Genomic DNA, 22,915 nt, shown 5'->3' with positions numbered 1-22,915 from the left:
CTGTGATTCATTGCTGAGTGCAGAGTGACACCATTCAGTAGTGGTCCATGCTCCCAGTCATGACACCATTCCACACTGTTTGTGTTGTGGTAATGGTAGGCTATGTATGGGACAGTAATTCTCTAGTCTGGCTGCTGATAAGCTCTGACCTATGGTGCAGGGTGCCACAAATGTTGCAGAGAATCTATTTCTAGTTCTCGGACAGCAGGCAGTGCAAATTTGCTTGGTGTGAAATACAGAAATCCTCCCTTGTAGTGATGATCAGAGATGGTTGACGGGAATCTTGATGATGGGCATGCCTGCTCCTGTGCTCCCCAATCACATCCAAATCCACCAAAAATATAGATATTTCACAATCTGAACAGCCGGCAAAATGGAGACTTGCGCTGAGGCCCCTTTCAAACCTTCAGGTGCTGATAAGACTTACTCACATAAGTACATAGCATCTCTGTATCCATTACAGTTCTTGCTCAACATCTGACACTATTCATGCTCCTTATATTATACCCTATCAGGCCTGGCAACAAGACTAATGCACCTTGGTGCTCGTTCTACATGTTGCAGAGAATTGCAATTCTAACCATTTACAAAGGGGCTATCCAATGATTGTATGTACAGGGTGTAACTAAATTACCTTTTACAGACTTTGATAACTGGTTTCTTATAACAAAATAAGAAAAAAAAGTTCAATAAACTTGGGTTCCAAAATACATGTACCTTAAGAGCTATGAGCACTTGTTCAATGGAAGAGATATTTCGCAGTAGCAAATATAAAAAAGTTTTAGAGCCCATGCTTACTGGACATTTTTGCTTGTTGTTATCCATACTGCCTCCTCCCAAAATGTGGAAAGCAAAGAGCTTGAAGCGGAAGATGTATGTTTCATAGTATCGAAAATGAACTAATCCTTGTAGTTCATAACCCTCGAGTGGGCACACCATTCTTCATAACACGTGCAGGTGTGTGGCACACATGTACGCATGTAAAGAATCACTGTCTTTTTTGTTGGCAAGGTAATCAATATGAGTAAAATCATAGTTTAATCACAATTTAATTAAACAACAATAAAGTAAATTTACATTACAGAGCTAAATCACTATTTAAATACACAATTCTAACGGGGTCTTTTGTACGGCCGAGTAAAATGTTATTGCGTCCATTTGCTGTTAGGATGGGATGCGTGGGTGGTAGTTCTGGGTAGTGCAGAATGTGGAACATGGAAAACTTAGTTTTACCATTTATTAATAAAGACGGTGCGACAATGCATTACGTGCGTCTGGTAACCCATCATCACTGTGTCGAGAGCGATACATGTTCACAACTGGCCGGTCTCAGACTGCTCTTTGTAGCCAGTGGCTGTGTACACGCCACGGCGCGCAACTGGTGCTGTCCGCTACGGCCCCACAATTCTGCCATTACAATCACCCTTCCTCATGAAAACAAGCTACCGAAGGTTGCTCGAGATGACCTCCTGGGCGTCATGCGTTTGTCTCGCCAATGGCGGCATTGGGGGGGCACTTCAACATTTATTCTGTTTGCAGACACAGTGATGATGGGCACTAACGAGCGGGTTTTCAGGACAACAATTTTGTACATTACATACGCTGTACATACAAGAGACATCTATAAAAGCACAAAGAACACGACACTGACAATCAAATATGGATTAGCATTATTGCAAGATTCAGTAGACTTAATTTTAGTTGCTACTTCTAAGAAATTTAACTCATTATTAGTATTTATTATAATTCCATGGATAGCCACAATTAAAATGTCATCCTCGGGTAAGCCGGACAGAGAATGATTTGCATAGGTCAGTAAGTATGATTCATTGTAATAAACAGGTAACATCCTTGTTAAAGGGAATATTGCATCTGCATAAAAGGTGGATAGTAATACAGAAGGCATTTCAGACAGATCACATGATAAATCGCAGTGCGTAACATTCAGAATTAATCCACTACTAGTTAATTTAAATGTGAAAGGTAGTTCAGGTGTGTCAAACGTTTTACAGGTAAATGTGATTTCGAGAGTTGAGTTAAACAAATATATTATACCTTCAGAATATCTTTTAAGGAATGATTGATGAAGATGCATTAAAATCCTATGGCAATCACCGACACTTACGAACATCATGTTCATTCAGGGATACAAAATATCTTCTATCTTTACTGATTAATAAATAATCCTTTAGCTGATAAAATTGTGTGAATACCTATTGGCTCCATTTCACAGGGTAAGTATGAATTTTATACATTTCAAAATTATGCTTGGATCTGGCAGTCGGTATAGAAACAATTACAGTTAATTGATCTTCAATCATAAAGAATATGTGGTAGTTAATCTGTAATAAGCATATAAATTGTAGGAATTGACAGGGTAAATCATGGTAGATTATGCATCTAGCTTATGTTCAATCAACAGCAACAGTTGTAAAAATTGGTCTGGATGCAATAAAACACTATTCAAGAAATCATTTGAACTACTTTCTAAGGCTATTCTTAAATTGAGAGCATCAATTCTTAACAGTAGAGTGTTTAAATCTAAATGTGCACTCACAGCTTGAAGAATTGCATGTAATTCATGGATGGTTGCATTCATTTCACCATGAATTGTGTTAAAATGCATAATGAACTCTTCCACAATTTGCTCAATAAACAATGTGTGGTTAGTAACAGTCTTTTGCATATTTCTTAACACAATTATTTCATTAGAAAGGTTAATTGAATTTGCGTTAGACTGCTGCTCTATAGCTAGTATTTTATCCTTTATGTCCAATAGATCTTGGCTAGTTAAGGCACCAAATACAGTACAAAGAACTCTACCTCCAAAATCAAACCAGGCATGTTTGTGCCTAATCAAGCTTTTATGTGGCAAGAGTTTTAAGAAACAGTTAATCTCTTGCTCATAGCTAGCGAAAGTGGATTCTGCTAGCATTTTTGCAGTACTCCAGTTGCTATACCAAGAGGTTCCAGTTTCCAAGACTGTATCATTATTCTTAATTGAACGGATCAAATCAATTTGTTTTTTAACAGAATCAAATTGTTGGTGAATCTCAGACAAATTATATTTAAGCACAATTGTAGCACTGTGCGTTGAGACTACAATGTCTGATTGTGGTTCAAACAACACACCTGCATTCTGTGATACTATGTCTACAGCATTAATGGAACACACTAACATAACAAAGAATGGAATTACAGTAAATGTGGTTAATAAGTACTACACACTAGAATTAAACAATGAATATGAAGAAATATGCGTCTTCGGCGACCTGTGGAACAGATGTTATTTACACTTGAGCACCTTGCACAATAGCTGCGATTTAATGTTGCACAGCACATTCACATACGCACTCGGCTAAACGCAACACACCTTGTATTCACTCACACTACACACGCTTACGGAGGTTGTAAGTGTGCCTTGGGCTGGATTGCTGGGTTGGCGGCGGTGATGCCTCGGGCTCGAAGTCTGGACTGTGAACTCGCGGTGCTCGGCTCCTGGATTTTGGAGCAGCTGGTCTGCCCCTTCGTCGGTCCTCGTCGTCGTCCTGCGTTGCTACAGGAAATCTACCCAGGTAGGGCTTTACACAGTTGACATAGATGACAACTGAACAAAAAGGCAGTTGGAGCTTTAGAGTGACAGGTGACACCACCTCCAATATCGGGTATGGTCCCTTCCAAAACTTCTTAAACTTTTTGACCTGCGACTTCATTAGCACTATGTTGCTCAGGTAGACAAAGTCTCCCACTCGATACTGCGGCGCGACTGCTTGGTAATCATGTTGCTTGGCTTGCGGAAGGAAGGACTGATGAGTCCGCTGTTTCACTCCCCTCCATGCGTTCTTCAGTTTGCGAGCTAACTCCCTTACGTGTTCATTGCTGATTCCGGCTGTCGATCGTGCAAAGTCCAAGGGTGAATGCATCTTCCATCCATATACAATTTCACAGGGACTGAGGCCCGTTGATGAGTGCATTTTAGCATTGTAGGCATTTAAAACATATGGAAGATAGACATCCCAATTATCGTGTTTGCTGCTTACATAGTGGCTAAGCATTTTAATGATGGTTCTGTGTACTCTCTCGACGCGACCATTGCCTTCAAGGTGTGCTGGTGTGGCTCTCAACTGCGTATTTGCATCAGCTTACATGTTTGTTTAAGTAAATCACTCATAAAATTCGTCCCTTGGTCACTGATAATGCTTAATGGAGATCTAAACTTTGGAATCCATTCCTTCACAGAAACTTTAGGTATGGTTTCAGCACTTTGATCAGGTATTGGTACCATCATAAGATATCTGGAGAAACGATCTAATATCATCAATATGTACTTGTTTCCATCCTTAGTCTTCGGCAGGGGACCGACGATGTCTAACCCAATTCTTTCAAAAGGTTCACTAGTCTCCGGCAGTTCTTGTAATGGTGCCTTAGTTCTTCTCGAATTATTCCGTCTGTTGCAGGAATCACATTGTGAAACAAACTCAAATACTTTTCAGCTACTTTGATATTCGTTGCCTTTTTACCGCAGTGTTCTGATAGTAAGGAATCATGTTGTTCAGTTAGGATTTGCTCTCTCATGCTTCCTGGAATAACTAGGTGATTCCCTTTATTAGTAACTTTGTACAGCAATCCATCTATTTCAATGAACTGTTGATCATTTTTCCATATTTCACATTGTGGATCTTCTTCTTGCGCTGCTTTTAATTCCTCCTCACGGCTTATGGTGACACAAACACGAACCTTATGACTCATCGCATCAGCATTCACATGTTGTTTCCCAGGACGATGGATAACTGTGAATTGGTAAGCGCTCAGTTCTAATGCCCATCTTGTTAGTCTCGAACTGGGATCCTATAAGCTCAACAGCCATTTAAGTACGGTGTGGTCTGTGATTACAGTAAATTCTCTTCGTGTTAAGAAACATCTGTTTTGTTTGATACCAAAGACCAGAGCATAAAGTTCCTTTTCAGTGGTAGTGTAGTTACATTCCACCATATTTAATTGCTGGGAAGCAAATGATACTGGACGTTCTTGACCATCAAATTTTTGGTACAAAATAGCACCAACTGCAAAATTTGAAGCATCTGTGGAGAGGATGAAGGGCTTACTGAAATCCGGATAGGCCAAAAATGGAGCTGTGGTTAGAGCAGTTTTCAGTTTCTCCATTGCATTTTTGCATTCTGTTGACCAATTGAATGTGGTTCCTTTTTTAATTAACTGCGTCATTGGCCTTGCGATATCTGCATAATGGGTTATGAAGCAACAATAGAAATTCGATAAACCCAAAAATGATTGTAGTTCTTTGACTGTTTGTGGTTCAGGAAAAGTTTTGACAGCTTCAATTAATTTTGGATCAGGGTGGACACCTTCACTGGTTATAGCATGTCCAAGGTACTTCACTTCACTTTGTGCGAAGTGACATTTATCTACTGATAAAGACAAGTTCGCACTTCTGATACGCTCAAATACTACTTGAAGTCTCTCAGTGTGTTGCCTCATGTTTTCACCAAAAATTATCACAACGTCAAGGTATACAAGAGCTTGTGATGGGGTGAGCCCACGTAAAACAGAATGCATTAGGCGTTGGAAGGTAGCTGGGGCGTTACGTAGTCCAAAGGGCATACGGAGGTATTTGTACGCTCCTGTTGCAGTTACAAATGAAGTTTTTGCTTGATCATCTGGATGCACTGTTAATTGGTGATATCTGCTAGTTAGATCACAGACTGAGAATATGCGACATCTGCCCAAATAGTCCAGGGTTTCTACCAAGTTTGGTAACAGGTAAATATCTGGTGTGGTGATGGCATTTAAAGCTCGGTAATCAACGCAAAATCGGAGCAGATTTCTTCTTTACTAGAACCATTGGTGATGACCATGGTGGATCAGCAGGATCTCTTGGTTTAATAATTCTGGCCTCTAGTTGTTCCTTGACCATATCTTCAACCAATTCTCTTTGACTGAATGGAATTCGGTAAGGCTTCTGTGTGATAGGTGCTGCATTTCCAGTGTGTATGCGATGCTGAACTAAGTGAGTAGCAGGTAAATTTGAACGTTCTCTGAAAAGATCTGAATACTCTAACAAAACAGGTGCTAAAATCTTCTGATTATCAGCTGACAAATGTTCAGTCTTCTTCCAAATTTTGTTCTTTAATTTGATTTCATTTTCAGCTCCTTGTTTCAATGTTTCAGTATTACAAGAATCTGTTTTTGTGACATCTGCTGCTTCGTTTGGAATCGGTATTACATCATCATTACTTATGCTTGACACTTCAGCATCCTTCGTTCTTCGTGGCAAAACGACATCTATATTGCTCATATTCGTTATTGTTATTGGGATTCTTGCCATGTTTGGCCTCACCATTGTAACTACACCTATACTTCAGGCAACATAACAATGCATTGTGTCCAATAATTCACAAAGTTCCGACCGTTCGGTCAACAACAGAGCTCCTTTTCTAATCAGTGGCTACTTTACTTCAACATGGATTGTCTTTCCTGTTCCCTGAGGAATTTGCTGTGGCTGAGTAATTTGTACTTCGACTTGGAGGGTTCCAACTGACGCGTCTGTCGGGGTGATTGGTCCCTCGACGTCAGAATTTCGGCTCCTTTGAGTGTGACAAGAAGAATGATTTTCCAGATTGTAATTGTTATGCCCTAGTCTGATCCTTCCTTCTGCAACAAATATCTCTGCCCCATTAGCGGACAAGACATCAGATCCAAGTACGCCATCGTAGCACGTTTCATTATTAGAAACCTCTTGCACCGTTGCTGTGTATTTGCCCTGGACTAGGCACAATTCTACATCAACTTCTCCATAGTTATGTAGTTTCCCACCGTTCAGCCCCCACACATTAAACATTAGCGGTCTATAGAACACCACATCAATGAGGTCTGTGCTCCTGTGGCAATCAATAATTTAATATTTTTTCCACGATAAAGAGCACCTATCAGGAAGTCATTATCGAATTGATTTTCAGCTACACTAACAGGAATCACTGCCTCGGGCAAGGGGCGGACGCTGTGGTGGCACGTACGTCCCTGCACTCGTTTAAAGATCTGCCGAGTTGTCTGCTGCTCACATTTGGTTTCTTTTTGTTGCGACAGTTCCTCACTAAGTGACCCTGTATCCCACAGTTGTGGCAGATCCTGTTCTCCTTACATTCATTGCGCTTGTGACCAGGCCTATTGCATCGGTAACATTCTACATTTGAGTTGAACACACTACGTTCTTCTTTTCACATGTCATTTGGGCGTCTCAATGCTTCGACAAAACCAACAGCTGCCTCTGTTGCTTCTTGAAATGTTTTACAGTGTGAGAGTGCGACAGCTTTGTTTACTTCTTCCCGATACAACCCATGGATGAATGTGTCAAGTTCTCTCTGATTGGCTTCGAAAAGCTGGATCCGGTTCTCATTTTCGTCCTCTACAAGCTCGTAAGTCTGAGCATTTATGTTTCAGATTCTATCAGCGAATTGCTCAATAGATTCGTCGCACCTCATGCGCAAACTATGAAGTTGCTCATGGTAGAATCTGATAGCATTTTTGCGTTTGAACCTGTAACCACTACCATTTTAAAATCATTGTAAACTTCTGTTTTCACGCAAATCAGCTCTGTGCTCATGAAATCTTGTGCAGCTCCTTGGATTCTCAATTTAGCAACTGCTAGCTTATCTGAATCAGTCATGAACCCAACAGAGCTGCGCCTTCGAGATTCCAAAAAAATACTTTCACATCTTCCTCAGGTTTTCCACTGAACACTTGCACAGATGGCAACAGTGAAAAATAAAAATTCTTTATTGGAACAGAAGTGCCATCATGTGACAAATCAACCGGGAGGCTACACTCGCTTTTATCTGCTTTTAATTGTTGAATCTCTCTTCGTAGTTCTTCTATAACGGTTTGGAGATCGACCGTGTTACTCGCGTTTGCGTCTACCATTTTGAATGCAGTCTATACCAGTCACTCAATACAGGGAAATTTAAAATCCATCACTGCCTTTTGTTTTAAGCCAATCTGAGTAGACTAACCTGAATTCCAGCACTGGATGTCCCCGTGTTGTCGATCAATGTCTTTGGCTGCTGCTGCAGCTTGCTGTGTTGTCATGAAGATGCTCCGATGTTAAGTTTACACATCGCTGCACTTTTCAGGACAGTAGGTTTTCTGAAAATAATCCCACATCTGTGACCACTTTTCTAACGGGGACTTTTGGATGGCCGAGTAAAATGTTATTGCATCCATTTGCGGTTAGGATGGGATGCGTGGGCAGTAGTTCCAGGTAGTGCAGTATGTGGAACATGGAAAACTTAGTTTTACCATTAATTAATAAAGATGTTGCGACAATGCATTATGCGCATCTGGTAACCCGTCATCACTGTATCGAGAGCGATACATGTTCGCAACTGGCCGGTCTCAGACTGCTCTTTGTAGCCAGTGGCTGTGTACACGACAAGGCCCGCAACTCAGATTGCATTTCCCGTCAGCATTCCATGTGATAAGTGCACTGCGTGGCAACTCTGGTGCTGTCTGCTACGGCCATACAATTCTGCCATTATACACTAATAAAATAACCTTTCATTGTATCACTCCGCTGACACACAGAATTGTTACTCCACAAAAATGACCAGCTTGAAGCATTAAGCAGTGCAGTTGTATCAGATGCCTTGCAGTCGCTTATTTGATCACTAATTATCTTGTAGATAACTGACCTGTTGTGGGATTGTGCTGCTGGCTCAGAATCTGGATCATTTCCTTGCATGGATTGTACATTTTTTCTCACCTAGTTTGCTGTTTATTTTGTATTACTGCTGCTCACTTGGACGTATGACAACAGAAATTATTACTGTCTCAGCTAAAACAATAATGAAGGAGTAAATATGGGTATGCAGTTGTAAAACAACAATGGAATGCTACAAGACAATGTTATTTGTGATTGGGACATTTTATACATAGGTGTGCCTGCTCAGGGGTTACAGTATACATCTTAGAGCCCATGTTTGCTACACATTTTTTCTTCTTTTGGTATTAGGAACCTCAAAATCTATAAAGGGAATTTAGTTATACCCTGTATGTGTGTAAGGTTACATCGGCATTCAGTCTTCTGAGTGCTAATCACCCTGTAAGTAATTTAGAAGGGAAGTTAACAACTTATTGGGTAGTGAAGTTTTTGACTCACTGACTCACGTACAAATGAGACTGAAAACTTTATTTTATGAGCACGTTAATTTTTTCCTACATGCTTTTGCATTGATATTCCTATAAAATTTAGAACTGTGACAATCATTCTGTATAGGAAATGTGAATACTAACAGTATAATTACTGGCATACAGTTTTGGAACCAGATTTTAAAATTATCATTCATATGAAAGCTTTTGTAGGAATGTTGTTTACTGTTAATGTTTGCAATCATTTTTCAGCTATAAAAATACACCCATATCTGTTCAGAAAGAAAGGCCGGTTAAAAGCGAGTTTAAGGAGTTCCTTTGTGCAAATGGGCTTCATCATTTTATTGACATACTTTTTGAACATGAGGTAAGTGGTGTACTGTATATAGTATACTGAATAAATGGTTAGTTCTCATCATTACAGTCCTATTAAATTGTGGAATACTAAATCATTCTGCATATCATTAAAAATTGATGTTTGTAGTAGGCAAGAGTAGATTGCAGATGTGACGTATTCCTAGCGCTCACAGGGAGATATTGAACCTACCAGTTACTTATGTCCACATGGAGTAGTACATGACTTTTGTAAACTCAGTTTGCTTATTAATATCTTCTGGATACTCCGATCATCTATAAATTTATCTTGCAGAGATGGTCCTGCTATAGTTGGAGTCACGAACGATGGCAGTTGAGTTTAGGCTTGTTCTGCGCACTTTTCATGCATACTCCGATAGTCAATGAACGTTCAGTAGTGTTCTGAGCACTCTGCTCTGAATGCCATAGCTAATGTGAGCATTAAACGTGATGGTTGCTAGTTGTTTAGTGAATTTACATTTCATTTGTTGTGAATTGTCATTGCTGATGGTTGTGGTAAGTGATGAATTCTTCATAAACAAGTGAGAGACATAATTTGCAGGATATATGCCTTCTTCAAGTGGAAAGCACCCATTTGCACTTACTGCAACTGTCGCTTGAAATCATCAAATATGCCATTTCTGTCCATGACTTGACATGCGCAAACTGCCACCGTTCGTGGAGCAGACTATAGTCAGTCATGGCTAATGACCTTCGTCACTTTGCTCAGATCATCTTACTCTGAAGATTTCGTGCATCAGTTGGAAAAAGATCTCATTTTGCATCCTTAACTACGTAAATCATTCATTTCCAGAATTCCTCTGTTTCAACCATCTATTGTAAAAATAATGCTTGATACAATTCGCTTTACAATAAGACTAGCCTCCTCCTCTCTGGTCCATACACAAAAGAGTGAGACAGTTTCATTTTATATTAAATCAGCCAAATATTGCAAAAATAATGTTTCATACTATGCACTTTACAATAAGCGCTAGGCTGCTCCTCTCCGGTCCGCGTACAGAAGAGTGGGTCAATCTCATTGCATACATTCAAAATCCATTATGGCCACCTGTTAGTCATGAAGGTTGTCATGTGCCCTCACACTCATAATCTCCTCACTACTAACTACTGATGCCTTAGTTATAACTTCCCTGTGCACTCTGAGGAGTAGGTGCTGTCCAGTCAGAGGTCCTGGGAGTCCAGTCAGTGTCTGCTAAGGAGAGCAGCTGGTGAGAGTGAATGGTGTTAGGGTGAATGAACCATAGTGAAATAGGTCAAGCTCCGCCGGACTGATGAAAATGCTGATACAGCCATCTCTTCAGATAGAAAATAAAATTTCAATGCAGATAATTAAAACCCTCTGGCATTCCTCTCTTTGTCCAGGTCGTAAGATGAGGCTAAGACAGTAGAATATGGAGTCAGACAATGCATTTAGTACTTGGTGCACTCCAGAACTGATGAATTTTTGGATATGTTGAAGCCATTGTTCTTAGAAAATATTGAGGATAAATTTGAACAAGTTGCAATTCAAAAAAATTAGGAAAACATGGAATACTAGTCAGTCATAGGTACTTTATAACTGTGACAATCTCGGGGATGTATCAGTTGCCATCTCTCCATATAAAAAACTAACATCTAATATGACTTGGCTTCTCATATTTCATTGGGACCTCACATTACAAAGTGACACCAGTTTGGAATAACACAGAATCCATTTTGATCAGTATGTTCAGAGTGAACCAAAAGATAACTAGATGGACACTGATGTTTTTATCCTTGCCACTGAAGAAAACTTTTTACTCAAGATTGATGCAGTTATGCTATGCAGATGCAACATCAAACCTTGTTGGTATCTGAGGTTTGGAAATATGTCGTCTAACGTTTGGAAATATGTCATCTAACTGAACTGATGAACCTATCTGTGGGGGCTGTGGAAGGAGAGCACTTGAACAGACTTTGCAAACTCCCCCCTGTATCCACAAACTGCCCCCCTTCCCCTTGTTTGCCAAAATACTTACACACCGTGCAATGACAACAAGGGTGCAACTCTTCCAATTCCCAATTCTAGCTACATGTCAAACCAGTTGTGCAACACAGGAAATGTCATCAGCCTCAAACTCATCAGCCTAGATTCATTGATTTCTTCTAGACTCACCAGAATGGACAACTGCTGTTGAAGTGCTCTCCAGCAGTGAAACAAACCAGCAGTCTCATGCTATCCAATTGATGAAAGAGCCACAGGTTGAAGATCAGTGTAACCATCTTTCATAATCAAACTTACAGAAACTGAAAAATCATAGGGACAAGTTAAAAAAAAACTGAAACCTAGTCCAGTGCCTCGGACCAACTTGGACATTGTCCTAGCTGAAATTGACCCTTTGAATGGTGATGTAGTATCACACTCACAGATGGAACATAGATTCTTAGCGAGGTAACTGCAACCACTCTTTACCACCACCGCTTTCTTTAACCCAAATCTAACATTATTTTACTGGAATTGTAATGGTTACCATTGACACATGGTTGAGCTTTGCCAGTTAATGGCTGTCTACTCCACTACGTGTGTGAATTTATAAGATATGAAGTTTTTAGAAAATTGAAACTACCAGAAATTGCTGTTTCTACTATAAAAGCTGGACTAATACTAAGAGTGTATCTGGAAGTAGGAGTCTGAATGGTAATGTTTTGGCTTGACCTGTTAGACAACATTTTTCCACACAAGTGACACCATTTGCTGCCCCTCCCCCCCCCCTTTCACCCTTCCTCTCTTTTCCCTCATACACTATCACTGGTGTCAGCTTTTGCAACTAATTGTGATACTCCCTGCATAAAAATTCCATACTTGGACGCCCGGGGCACCTGTCTCAGCTTGACGCACCAAGTGATTGCTACTAATTGTAATACATTCTGCATATAAATCTTACAGTTTTGTTTGAAAGAGCAATGGTATGTAACATTTATGTCGCCCCCCCTCCCCCAGCAGAGCAGCAGAGAGCTAACATAAATCATGAGACAGTGGTCTAATTGAAACATTTGAGTCCACCTTCTCTATTGCTGGAGGACGTCAGTGCTCTCAATACACTGTGGGGTAACATACACACATTCCATAGAGGCAAGTTAATAAAGCAAATAATTTTTAATTTATTACTCTACCTACATAACACTGGAGCTTCAACACTTTAACACACATCATGATACATATTCCACTAAAGGTCCTTCAATCTATAGCCCTTAGTCTAATGGAATTTCCATTGTAATTGTACATACTGCAGAAGTAATGATCCCTTGTTCTTCAGACCCTCCCCACCGGAACCTGACATATCATTTGGAAGAAAAAAACATGGCATCTATCAGAGTGCATCAACAAATGCTCTAATCACACAAACACAGACTCCACACATAATGCTTACCCTGTTGTACCAAGTACGCAGGCAAGATGTCTGCAATAGTTCATAACAATGTTTTGCTCCACTGTCTATTTTCTGGAATTATTATTCTACTCTCCTGGTTCTTAAATGCTTAGCAGAGCAAAGCAACTTAACCTTCCATGAGCAATGTCTGGAACCATTGAGCATCACATTTAGTGAGTAATAACTCCACAGTACTTTAGCAACATGCCAAGACACACCTCACAGATCTCCTAAAAATCCAAAATAAAATGCTTAAACACCTTGGCAATGACACTAAACATGTCCTTGAGATTCCAGGCAGGAATAATACACTGTTGACATCCTAGAGATTTTTGATCATATTTGGTAAAGAAGAGAACATTGTTCACAGTGAAACAGGAGAGTATTGTCAGTCCTATCCTGAGACCAATAAATGGACCTTATACCTTGGACACCTACAACCCAGTCTGCTATAAGCTGTTTAAAATACTGGTCAGTCTAGGACAGTGTTGCTGCCTGGAGACAGATGCCATCCTACCCAGTTTCAAAGTGGATTTTGATAATTCCAGTCCACCATTGACGATTTTATATGACTGGAGTTAGCAGTTCATAATGCTTTTATGTACTGCTGACACCTGGTCACTGTGTTCTTCAATGTGTGACAGTTGTATGGTACCACTTGGCATCATCATATCCTGTCCACACTTGATGAGTTGGTTTTGTAGAGTTGCTTACTGATGTTCATACACCTCAGGGTGTCCCAGAAATGTTGCAGAAACAGGGAAGGTGAAGCACATCATAAGAATTGAGAATTATGTGGCAACCAATGAGCAGCAGCAGGGATTAAGATTGGAAAGGAAATGAGAGTGATTCATTCAAAACATTTATTGAACATAATACGTACATATGGTGTATGACATGAGTACAACTCTGGTGTTACAACAGATGCTCGAAGTTTGCTCTGTCAGATGCCACACATGCCTGACACAAACAGAGCATTCACTGCTGGACACACTCAAACACATCAGGAATTTCTTTGATTGTAGCAGATTGTGATACATGAGAGATTTCATGGCTCTCCGAAAGAAATCAAGACTCAATAAATCCGATTAACTTGGAGATCAGGAAACTGGTCCACCAATCCCAGTCCATGAGTGCACAAATGACCTGTTTAGATGTAGATGTGTACAAACAGCCAGTTCACAATGAGCAGGCACCTCATCATGCTGGAACTACATGTTGCACCTCACACTTGTTGGAAGATCTTCAAGTAAGCCAGGAAGAACCTGTTGCAGAAAGGTCTTATAATTTGCAGCACCCAAGTGGGATGGTAAAACGAACTAAGTGACTTAGCAGTCACTGACCAAACCTCCACACGTTAACTGCGAAGCAATGTTGTGCTGCATGATACCTCACACTGTGGGGGTTTTCTGGTGCCCACAAATCCTCACTGTGGTGATTGAATCCACCGTCCGTAGTGAATGTGGCCTCAACAGCGAACAAAACATAAGCTAGGAAATGCACGTCTCAGCCAGTTTGTTTTAGAAACGACTCTGCGAAATGCACATGTGTAGGATGGCCATTGGGTTGCACTAACTGCACCCCATGGAGGTGAAAGCTGTGTAAGGACACTCTATTCAAAACGGGATACTACTACAGGACGTTCTTTAAGTCCAAGGCAACAGCATGTATGCTGTAGGCAACAGCATGTATGCTGTACTTGGATTAGTCCCGATGCCATCCAACACACTTTCTTCCCTAATGACCAAACATGCTGACACATTTTAATGACTCATTCTCGCACAAATTTCAATGCAGAAGTGCAAACAAACTGTGGTGCGGTTGGTGTCTTTCTGGGATCTGTTCTCAATAAAAGTGTCCAGCAGCTCATACATTGCACTCAGTTATTCCAAAATTATGTTCATGCCTGCGAGCTCATCATTCCATGCTCCTCATATGCTGGCTAGCACTCAAATGAGGAAATCCTCATGTTCCTCTCCAGTACATTAGTGTTTAGCACCACCTAATGGAGTTCTCCTCCATTGCTCTCATGTACAGCACTACCTAGCAGCATATGATTACATTTGTGGCCATGGGTTGCTATGCAATTATCAATCCTTAGGATGTGCATCATCTCCCCTAGAAGTTAATTGCAACATTTTTGGGACACTTTGTACATGAAAACAGTCTATCATGATTTGTCCTGAGTGTTGCACTCTTTGCTATCACAATTAATAATATTATGGTTGCCATTGGAATCACATCTCCTCTATAACCATAAGAGGATGACTTGTGTACACATTAGTTTCACTCCTAGAATTTTTGGCTTCATGAGAGTGCGCAAAACTGAACCTGAAATTCATTAGTGACGAAGTTCCGTGGACATGCACTGACTGTTTGCAGTGGGAAACATTAGAACTTGTAAGTACCATAAAGTCAAAAGAAGAAATAATTAAAGTGCTACAAAGTGATATCGGAACTCTCAAAAAAGAGATTCAGTCTCTGAAAGAAGAAAATGTAAAACTAAAAAGCAAATTGGCAAGCTGCATATGTGGTAACCCATTGCAGAACAAAGCAAACAAGTGTGCGGACTCTTGCGTGCAAACTCCGTTACCAAGCAAAAAACAAAACCGTGAAAACTTATTTGTGCATATTCCAGCAAAAACAGTGGCAGGAAGCGAAACATAGTAATTCCGTAAACTCCCGCATGCAAACTCCGTTACTGAGAAGTAAACAAACCTGTGTAATTGCGCATGTGCAAATCCCAGTGAAAACAGTGGCGGAAAACGAATTGTGCAGTAAATCTATAAGCAAAACTGTGATGTGTAAGAAAAAAGATAAATGTGAAAGCAATCCAGCAAAACAGATTGACAAAAGTGATATCTTTGTTATTGGCGATTCCATGTTAAAAAATGTATTGTTTCCGAACTGTTCTGATGTTTCGTCGCTACCGTGCGACTGCAGAGCATGCGACTGCAGAGAGAAGTAAATTGGACTTAGGTTCTAATTATTCCGATAGTTACAACTCTCCCTTCTCCATGTGGGAGCTGTCTGACACTTGTGATACGGCACCTGGTCATGACCACATCCGGTACTGTATGCTTAGACATTTGCCAGCAGCATCGAAAAAAATCCTCCTTGAATGTTTTAAACTTATATGGCAGACTCGTGGAGAGAGGCAGTTTTGATACCTCTTCTCAAACCAGGAAAGGACTGCAAGTCTTCCAGTAGTTATGGGAGTATCACCTTAACTAGCTGTTTAGGAAAGACCCTGGAGCGAATGGTTAACTGGCGTCTGGTCTGCCTGTTAGAGACCAGGCAACTCCTTAGCTGCTCCTGTGTGGATTCTGAAGATTTCAATCCACTGTTGACAACCTGACTCTGCTCGAGGTGGCTATTCAGCAGTCTTTCCTACGTAGACATCACTGCATTAGAATACTCTTCGATATCAGTAAGGCACACAATACTAAATGGCAACACAGTATTCTCGCTCAACTGCATTAATGGGGCTTTTGTGGCCATCTCCCCACCTTCATTCGGACCTTCCTGTCTCAGTGCTATTTTAGGACCCAAGTTGGTGACTCACTGTCAGATCATTTCAAGCAGGAGAATAGTGTCCCTCAGGGCAGTGTTTCATGTGTTACCTTCTTTGCCATAGCCATCAATAGTGTCACGTCTACAGTATAGAGTCTAGTGCAGTGCTCCTGTAATATCTCTTTATATTCGATGAATTATTCAGATACAATTCTACCCTTGAATGACGTTTACTAATTTCTATCTTCATACTCGCAGAATCCATGCGAAAAGTAGTTCATACAATAGCTATGCCATGAGCGCATAAGTATTCTTTGTAGTACTCTCTCTGGTGGTTGTTAAGAAAGGAGCTTCCGAGATTGTCTTCGTGCCGGTTAGCCTGAGCTTTGTTTGAAGAACTGTAATCTGATTATTGAGATTTATGACAGAATATAACGGATACGAAATTGTACGATTAAAAGTGAAATATATATATATGGCTCCTTCACACAAAAGGTGTGTATTTGACTTTTGAGAATTAATGATATTCATCGATATATTGCGTAGTTGTTAATCAGAAGGGAACTTCCGAAAGACTGGATACGAACGTGCATTTAATAATCCAAGAGCTCCATTACTTCTTCGGAAGGTTAAACTTCATCAAAGCCAAATATCCGCTTGATCTGAGGTTTCCCGACTGATTATACCACACTCCCAAAATTACGAGGCATTTTATTTGTACAGGTTAGCAGACTGCCGCAAAGCAGGAGCCTGCAGAGAAGAAGAATCATCGCCTGATTTCATTCTAACAAGTAAAATTTCTGAATCATTTTTAGTGACTGAGATATGACTGTGTTTCCTATCATGAATGATTGATTGCTCAAACGAATTGAGAGCTATAGAACTACATAGATAGGAGGAAAAATTACACTCCCTATTTGTAGATGATTTTGCTGTTTTCTTTCCTCCTCCAGTTTTGCATCAGCAAGCCATCAGTTGCAACTTTCTGTGCGGCAGTTAGAGGAGTGGGCTGCAAAGACAGGTTTCCAGTTTTCTGTGGATAAGCGTGTGCATGTTCATTTTAATCGTTCTCATAGTATTTTTCATTTATCTGCCTTGCGTATGAGAAACACCATTCTAAGTTTCAGAAATTCAGCGCGGTTTCTGGGCCTCATTTATGACTCCCGATTGTCATCTTTACCGCACCTGCAAGGCATGAAAGCCAGAACCCTGCGGGCACTGAATATCTTAAAGTGCCTTAGTCACAGGTCTTGGGGAACGGACAGAGCGTGTCTCCTCCAGTTTTATAGGGCTTTCATGCATTCATGGCTGGACTATGGGTGCACAGTGTATAGATTGGCGAAGTCTTCCTATTTGAAGATCATTGATGCTGTCCACCATGAGGGGCTTCTGCTGGCCACAGGTACTTATCAGACAAGTTCCATACCCAGCCTTTGTGCTGAGGCAGGGGAACTGCCACTTACCATCTAGCAGCAGCTCCTCCTGGTGCACCAAGCGTGTAAGTTTCTTGCAGCTCCAACTTCACCTGCTCACCATCTTGTTGCTCCTTTGTCTCTGGACGGAGGTTTTTTTTTTTTTTTTTTTTTTTTTTTTTTGCCGTCTGTGAGCCACGATGCTGTTTGGGAGATTCACATGCAACATGTGCTGGAGTCCCTTGGTGTGGAGCCCGTACAGCCACAAATCTAGGGTTTTAACTTCCTGCTACTCTGGTTATTGGAGAGGCCCAGAGTGATTTTAGATTTGGTGAGGTACAAGAGAGATTGCACTCCTGCATCTGTTTTTAATGCAACATTTTCTGACGTTTTATCTGAGCACCACAACTATGTAGCAGTTTTTACAGATGGGTCGAAATGGGGACTTTGTTGGTTGCTCTGTTGTTTTTCCGGATCGTATCCTCAAGATCCGACTGCTTCCATCATTTACTGTCTTTGATGCAGAATTATCTGTGATCTTGCGGGCTGTGGAGCAGATGAGACGTTCTTCCCATCCTAAATTTCTTGTCTGTTCCAATTCACTCAGTGTCCTTCACTCGTTGCAACATTTTTATCCAGCAGTTAAAATGGTCCAGACCATCCAGGATGCCCTCCTCCAACTATGATGATAGGGGAAGGAGGTGGCTTTCTGCTGGGTTCCAGGGCACATCGGCATTGCTGGGAATGAAAGTGCAGATCTCGAAGCCAAGGAGGCGTGTGCCATCCCCCTGCACACTCTCATCTCACTGTTGAGCTAAAGAGTCGTGTGTTGGTGGGAGGATGAGTAGCTGGAAGTGACTGACAATAAGCTCCGTTTAGTCAAGCCCACAACATGTGTGTGGTCTTCTTCCTTCCAGCCATGTAGACGGGATGACGTTCTCCTCGCTCATCTTCAGATAGGCCACAGTCCTATGACGCATGGCTTCTTGCTCTGGTGAGAGGACCCTCCAATGTGTGGTGCTTGTGGCATCCACGTCACCGTGCGCCACTTTTGTGACCAGCAGGCCACGGCTGATTTTCCGACAGATCTGCCAACTCTTTTAGGTAATAATCAAACGAATGTGGTTAGAATTTTAAAGTTCTGTGCCTTGTCCGATGTTTTTACTAAGATTTTAGGGAGAGGGTTTTAATTTGTTCACAGGGTGACTGGGTCGCCCATATTTTATGTAAGTGTCCAGCCAGTGACAATGTCCTGTGGTGTCCTTGAAGCTCCTTTTTCGTTTCACTTACATTTTATTCTCTTTTTCGTCTTTTCCCACTTTCATTGCATGTATGCTCCTATTTTACAAATGTTGTTCACATTCATTTCTTTTACTGTGTGTCAGGGCGCTGATAACCTCAGTGTTGAGTGCCCATAAGCCCCAACACACACTAAAGCTGTATGTCCCACCAACCATGAAGTGCTTTTGGTGCTTGTGATTTTGTGCTGCCATTGTACAGCTGGCCATTTGTGTCGTGTTGTGGAGACCCACTCCTTGAGGGGATCCCCTGTATTCTGCCACCTGTGTGTCAATTGTCATGAGTGCCACTCCCCTCTCTCTCCTAATTCCCCAGCTTACAAGAGAAAAAAGAAGATCAAAGAGAGTACAAGTGCCTGGATCGCCTGTCTTATGCTGAGGCTCATCAGAAGTATGGGAGACTCCATCCAGTGTAACTATCTTCAACGTTTGCCTCTGTTACATTCTTTCCCTCTCCTACTTTCTTCCCCCACCCCCTTCTCCTCTCCCCTTTCCCTGCAGTTCCCACAACCTCCCATCCAGGAGCCAGTCCCCCTGCCCGGCTGAAGAAGTGCCTCCCCCCCCCCCCCTTCTTTGGCACCTGTCGGTGATAAAACCTCCCAGCTCTGGACCTCTCCCCCAGTGTCTCTCCGGCTGGGAAGCCTCCACCACAATTTGGCCATGAGACGCACCATCTGCATGCCCCAAGGTCGCCCCACTCTCTTTTGGTTCCAGATTTTGCAGACTCCGTACACCCTCTACACCCTGCCCTGCTCCACCTCTGAAAGAGGAGAAGAAGAAGAAACATAATTCCCAAGACAAGCCCCCCCCCCCCCTCCCTTGAGGTGCCATCTCCTCCCTCGCAGCCTCATTCTGACGTCTTATTTACGGATGTCACACCATCCTTGTTGGTGACGACCATTGATCGAGTGACATGACATCCTCTCAGCTTCTTTATGTCTGACTCATGCCACACGATCACCAGTGGAATTGCAATGGATACTATCATCACCTACCAGAAATATATTATCTTGTCTTCTCCTTTTCTGCGTTCAGTTGTGATCTTCAAGAAATGCACTTCTGTGATAACCATTCTCCAACATTTTGTGGTCATCAGGCATTCTGTCCAGGAATGCTGATGGGCACTGCAGCGATTTAAATGATACCCTACACAGACCAACTTCCTCACTTTTTAGCATCTCTGTGATAAGGCATGTTACCTTATTAGGCAGAGTAAAAAGGAATGCTGGGAATGCTATGTTTCCTCCCTGGGGACATATTCCGCTTTATCGCAGGTGTAGTCCGAGCTCTGTAGCCTTCTGGGCTGCAGCGACAGTCAACTGTCCAGGGTCTTAACCTCCAACGTGCTCTGTGCACTAGTTCATTGGTCCTTGCAGAACACCTTGCGATGGCATCGGCATCCTCGTTATTTTCTGCTACCTTTTTCTGGCAGAAACACTGAGTTGCACAGACCCCTCTCTGTTTCTACCTGGACAACAAGACACGGCCCCAGGTCCAGATTCCGTCCACAACTAGATGATCCAGCACTTGGACGTTCCGCAGAGACAACATCTCCTCAGGGTCTTCAGCCACATTTGGCTCATGGGTGCTTTCCCATCACAATGGGTATAGTTATCCCCATCCTTAAGCCTGGAAAGAACCCAACGTCTCTCAACATCTACTTCCCGATTAGCCTGACAAATGTACTTTGTAAATTGCTCAAGAGGATGGTTAGCATCAGATTGTGTTGGGTACTCATCTTGGGGCCTTTTGTCCCTGTATCAGTGTGGCTTCTGGGCAGGACAATCTCCAATTGACCATTTACTCAGATTGGAAACAGCAATCCAATAGGATTTTACTAACCACTGGCACCTTGTCGTGGTCTTCTTTGACCTACATACGGCATACAACATTGCTTGGCGCCATCACATTTTGGTTATCCTCCATGGCTGGGGCTTCAGTGACTCTCTTCCAGTTATTACCCGCAAATTTTTCTCTCACCGGCTCTTCTGGGTTCAAGTTGGCACTTCACTCAGTGCCTCTCGGATTCAGCAGAACGGTATCCCACAGGGTTCTGTGCTAAGTGTCACACTATTCCTCATAGCCATCAATGGGCTTGTAACTCTGTTGGGCCTGTGGCGATCCCGACATTGTATGTCAACAATTTTTGCATGTGGTACAGCTCCCACTTGGTAGCATCTACTGAACGCCAGCTCCAATGTGCCATCCGATGGGCCACTGTGTAGGACATCTCCCATGGCTTCCAATTTTCTCCCTCCAAAATGCAGGTTATGCATTTTTGTTGTCGACCCACAGTACACCCGATCCAAAACTTTATTTAGGCGACCAGCTCCTCGATGTTTTAGCACAGTCTCATTTCTTGGGCCTTATTTTTGATAAAAATCTAATATGGCTGCCCCATGACTACATTCATGCGGAAGCTTAATGCTCTCCGCCTCCTAGCCCACACATCTTGGGGTGCAGATGGTACCACTCTTCTCCATTTTTACTGTGCTCTGGTCTTGTCCAGACTAGATTATGATAGTCAGGTTTATGGCTCAGTTGCTCCTTCCTCTCTGCGACTACTTGATGGTAGGATAGATCTATTCCAGGGTCCTATGATCTCTGTTGCCCCTATGGTTTTCTGGCGTCTGTTACATGCCATAACCCTTTGGTCTCTGCTATCCATGACTTCTGTGCCCTTGGCCATGCTGCCTGCCTAGTTGTCTTTCTCTGGGTCCCAAGTCGTGTGGGCATCCCAGGGAATGAACAGGCTGACCATTTGGCTGGAGAAGCAGATATTTACGCCCCCATTCCCTTTCATGATTCCAGCTGCAGGTATGCAGAGCTAAATCAGATCTCTCTCTGCCCAAAAGTGGAATGAGATCTGGTGCACTACTGCTCATAGTAATAAACTCCGCACACTCAAGGAGTCTACTGCAGTTTGACGCTCTCCCTTCAGCTCCTTTCAGAAGAAGTCCGCTGTTTTATACCATCTATACATTGGTCGTATCTGGCTCACCCATTGTTTGCTTCTGCATAATGAACCACCCCCACAACGTGGTTGTGGACCCAGACTGATAGTATCCTTCATATTGGTAGAATGTCCCCTTCTTTTGGCTCTTTGTGCTAAGTATAGTCTTCCAGTTTGCTTAATTTTAATATTAGCAGATGATTCACGGATGGTTGACCTGGCCCTCAGTTTCCTCTGCAAAGTGGTTTTGACTTTCAGATATAATGGTGTACTTTACACCTGGAGCAGCGGCAGGGTGGTTGTGGTCCGGAACCTCTCTTCATATCTTCTTGGTCTGGGATCCCATGAACATAATTTGACTCCCCTGACTGGATCTTTCCACTTTGAGTGACCCTCTTTTTTCTGAGAGTAACTTCGGAATCGTGGGACTGATGACCTCGCCATTTGGTCCCATAAACCCTCTCAATTAATCAATCAATCATAACACTCATCCATGGCAGTTGGGTTGATAAATAGGTCATTTGAACTGACCTGACACTGCTGCAAAATTGCCTCTGCTGCCTCAGTTTGGCAGGATTTTTAATGGGTGTCGAGCAGTCACAGAATCCAGCAGGTGGCAACCTTCTCAAGTTCAAAATATGCAAGATTTTGGAAACTGATCCATGACTGATTTTCAGTATCTGTATAATATTGCCTTGATTGTGACATGCTATGGCTTCCACTTCTCTTGATATTTCTGATTTTTCACAGAGAGACAGTCTGCTGCTTTGTTCTTCACATCATTCAGACTTTTTCAACCATACTGAATGGATCTGC

The 22,915-nt window shown here is 42.0% G+C and overlaps 1 protein-coding gene across 3 annotated transcripts in view; it reads left to right on the top strand.

Moving 5' to 3' along the window:
• LOC126263156 (uncharacterized) overlaps window positions 1-22,915 on the top strand; it is a 163,080-nt gene that overhangs the window by 98,116 nt on the left and 42,049 nt on the right. For all 3 annotated transcript variants that reach the window (XM_049960192.1, XM_049960191.1, XM_049960190.1), the window contains exon 6: window positions 9,412-9,526. In XM_049960192.1, the coding sequence (XP_049816149.1) occupies window positions 9,412-9,526 (115 nt within the window). The remainder of the gene's footprint in view (window positions 1-9,411; window positions 9,527-22,915) is intronic.

Source organism: Schistocerca nitens, chromosome 6, assembly GCF_023898315.1.
Source record: "Schistocerca nitens isolate TAMUIC-IGC-003100 chromosome 6, iqSchNite1.1, whole genome shotgun sequence".
Lineage (NCBI taxonomy): Eukaryota > Metazoa > Arthropoda > Insecta > Orthoptera > Acrididae > Schistocerca > Schistocerca nitens.
Note: the sequence above shows the minus strand (reverse complement) of the source record. Positions and strands in the feature narration are given on the sequence as shown.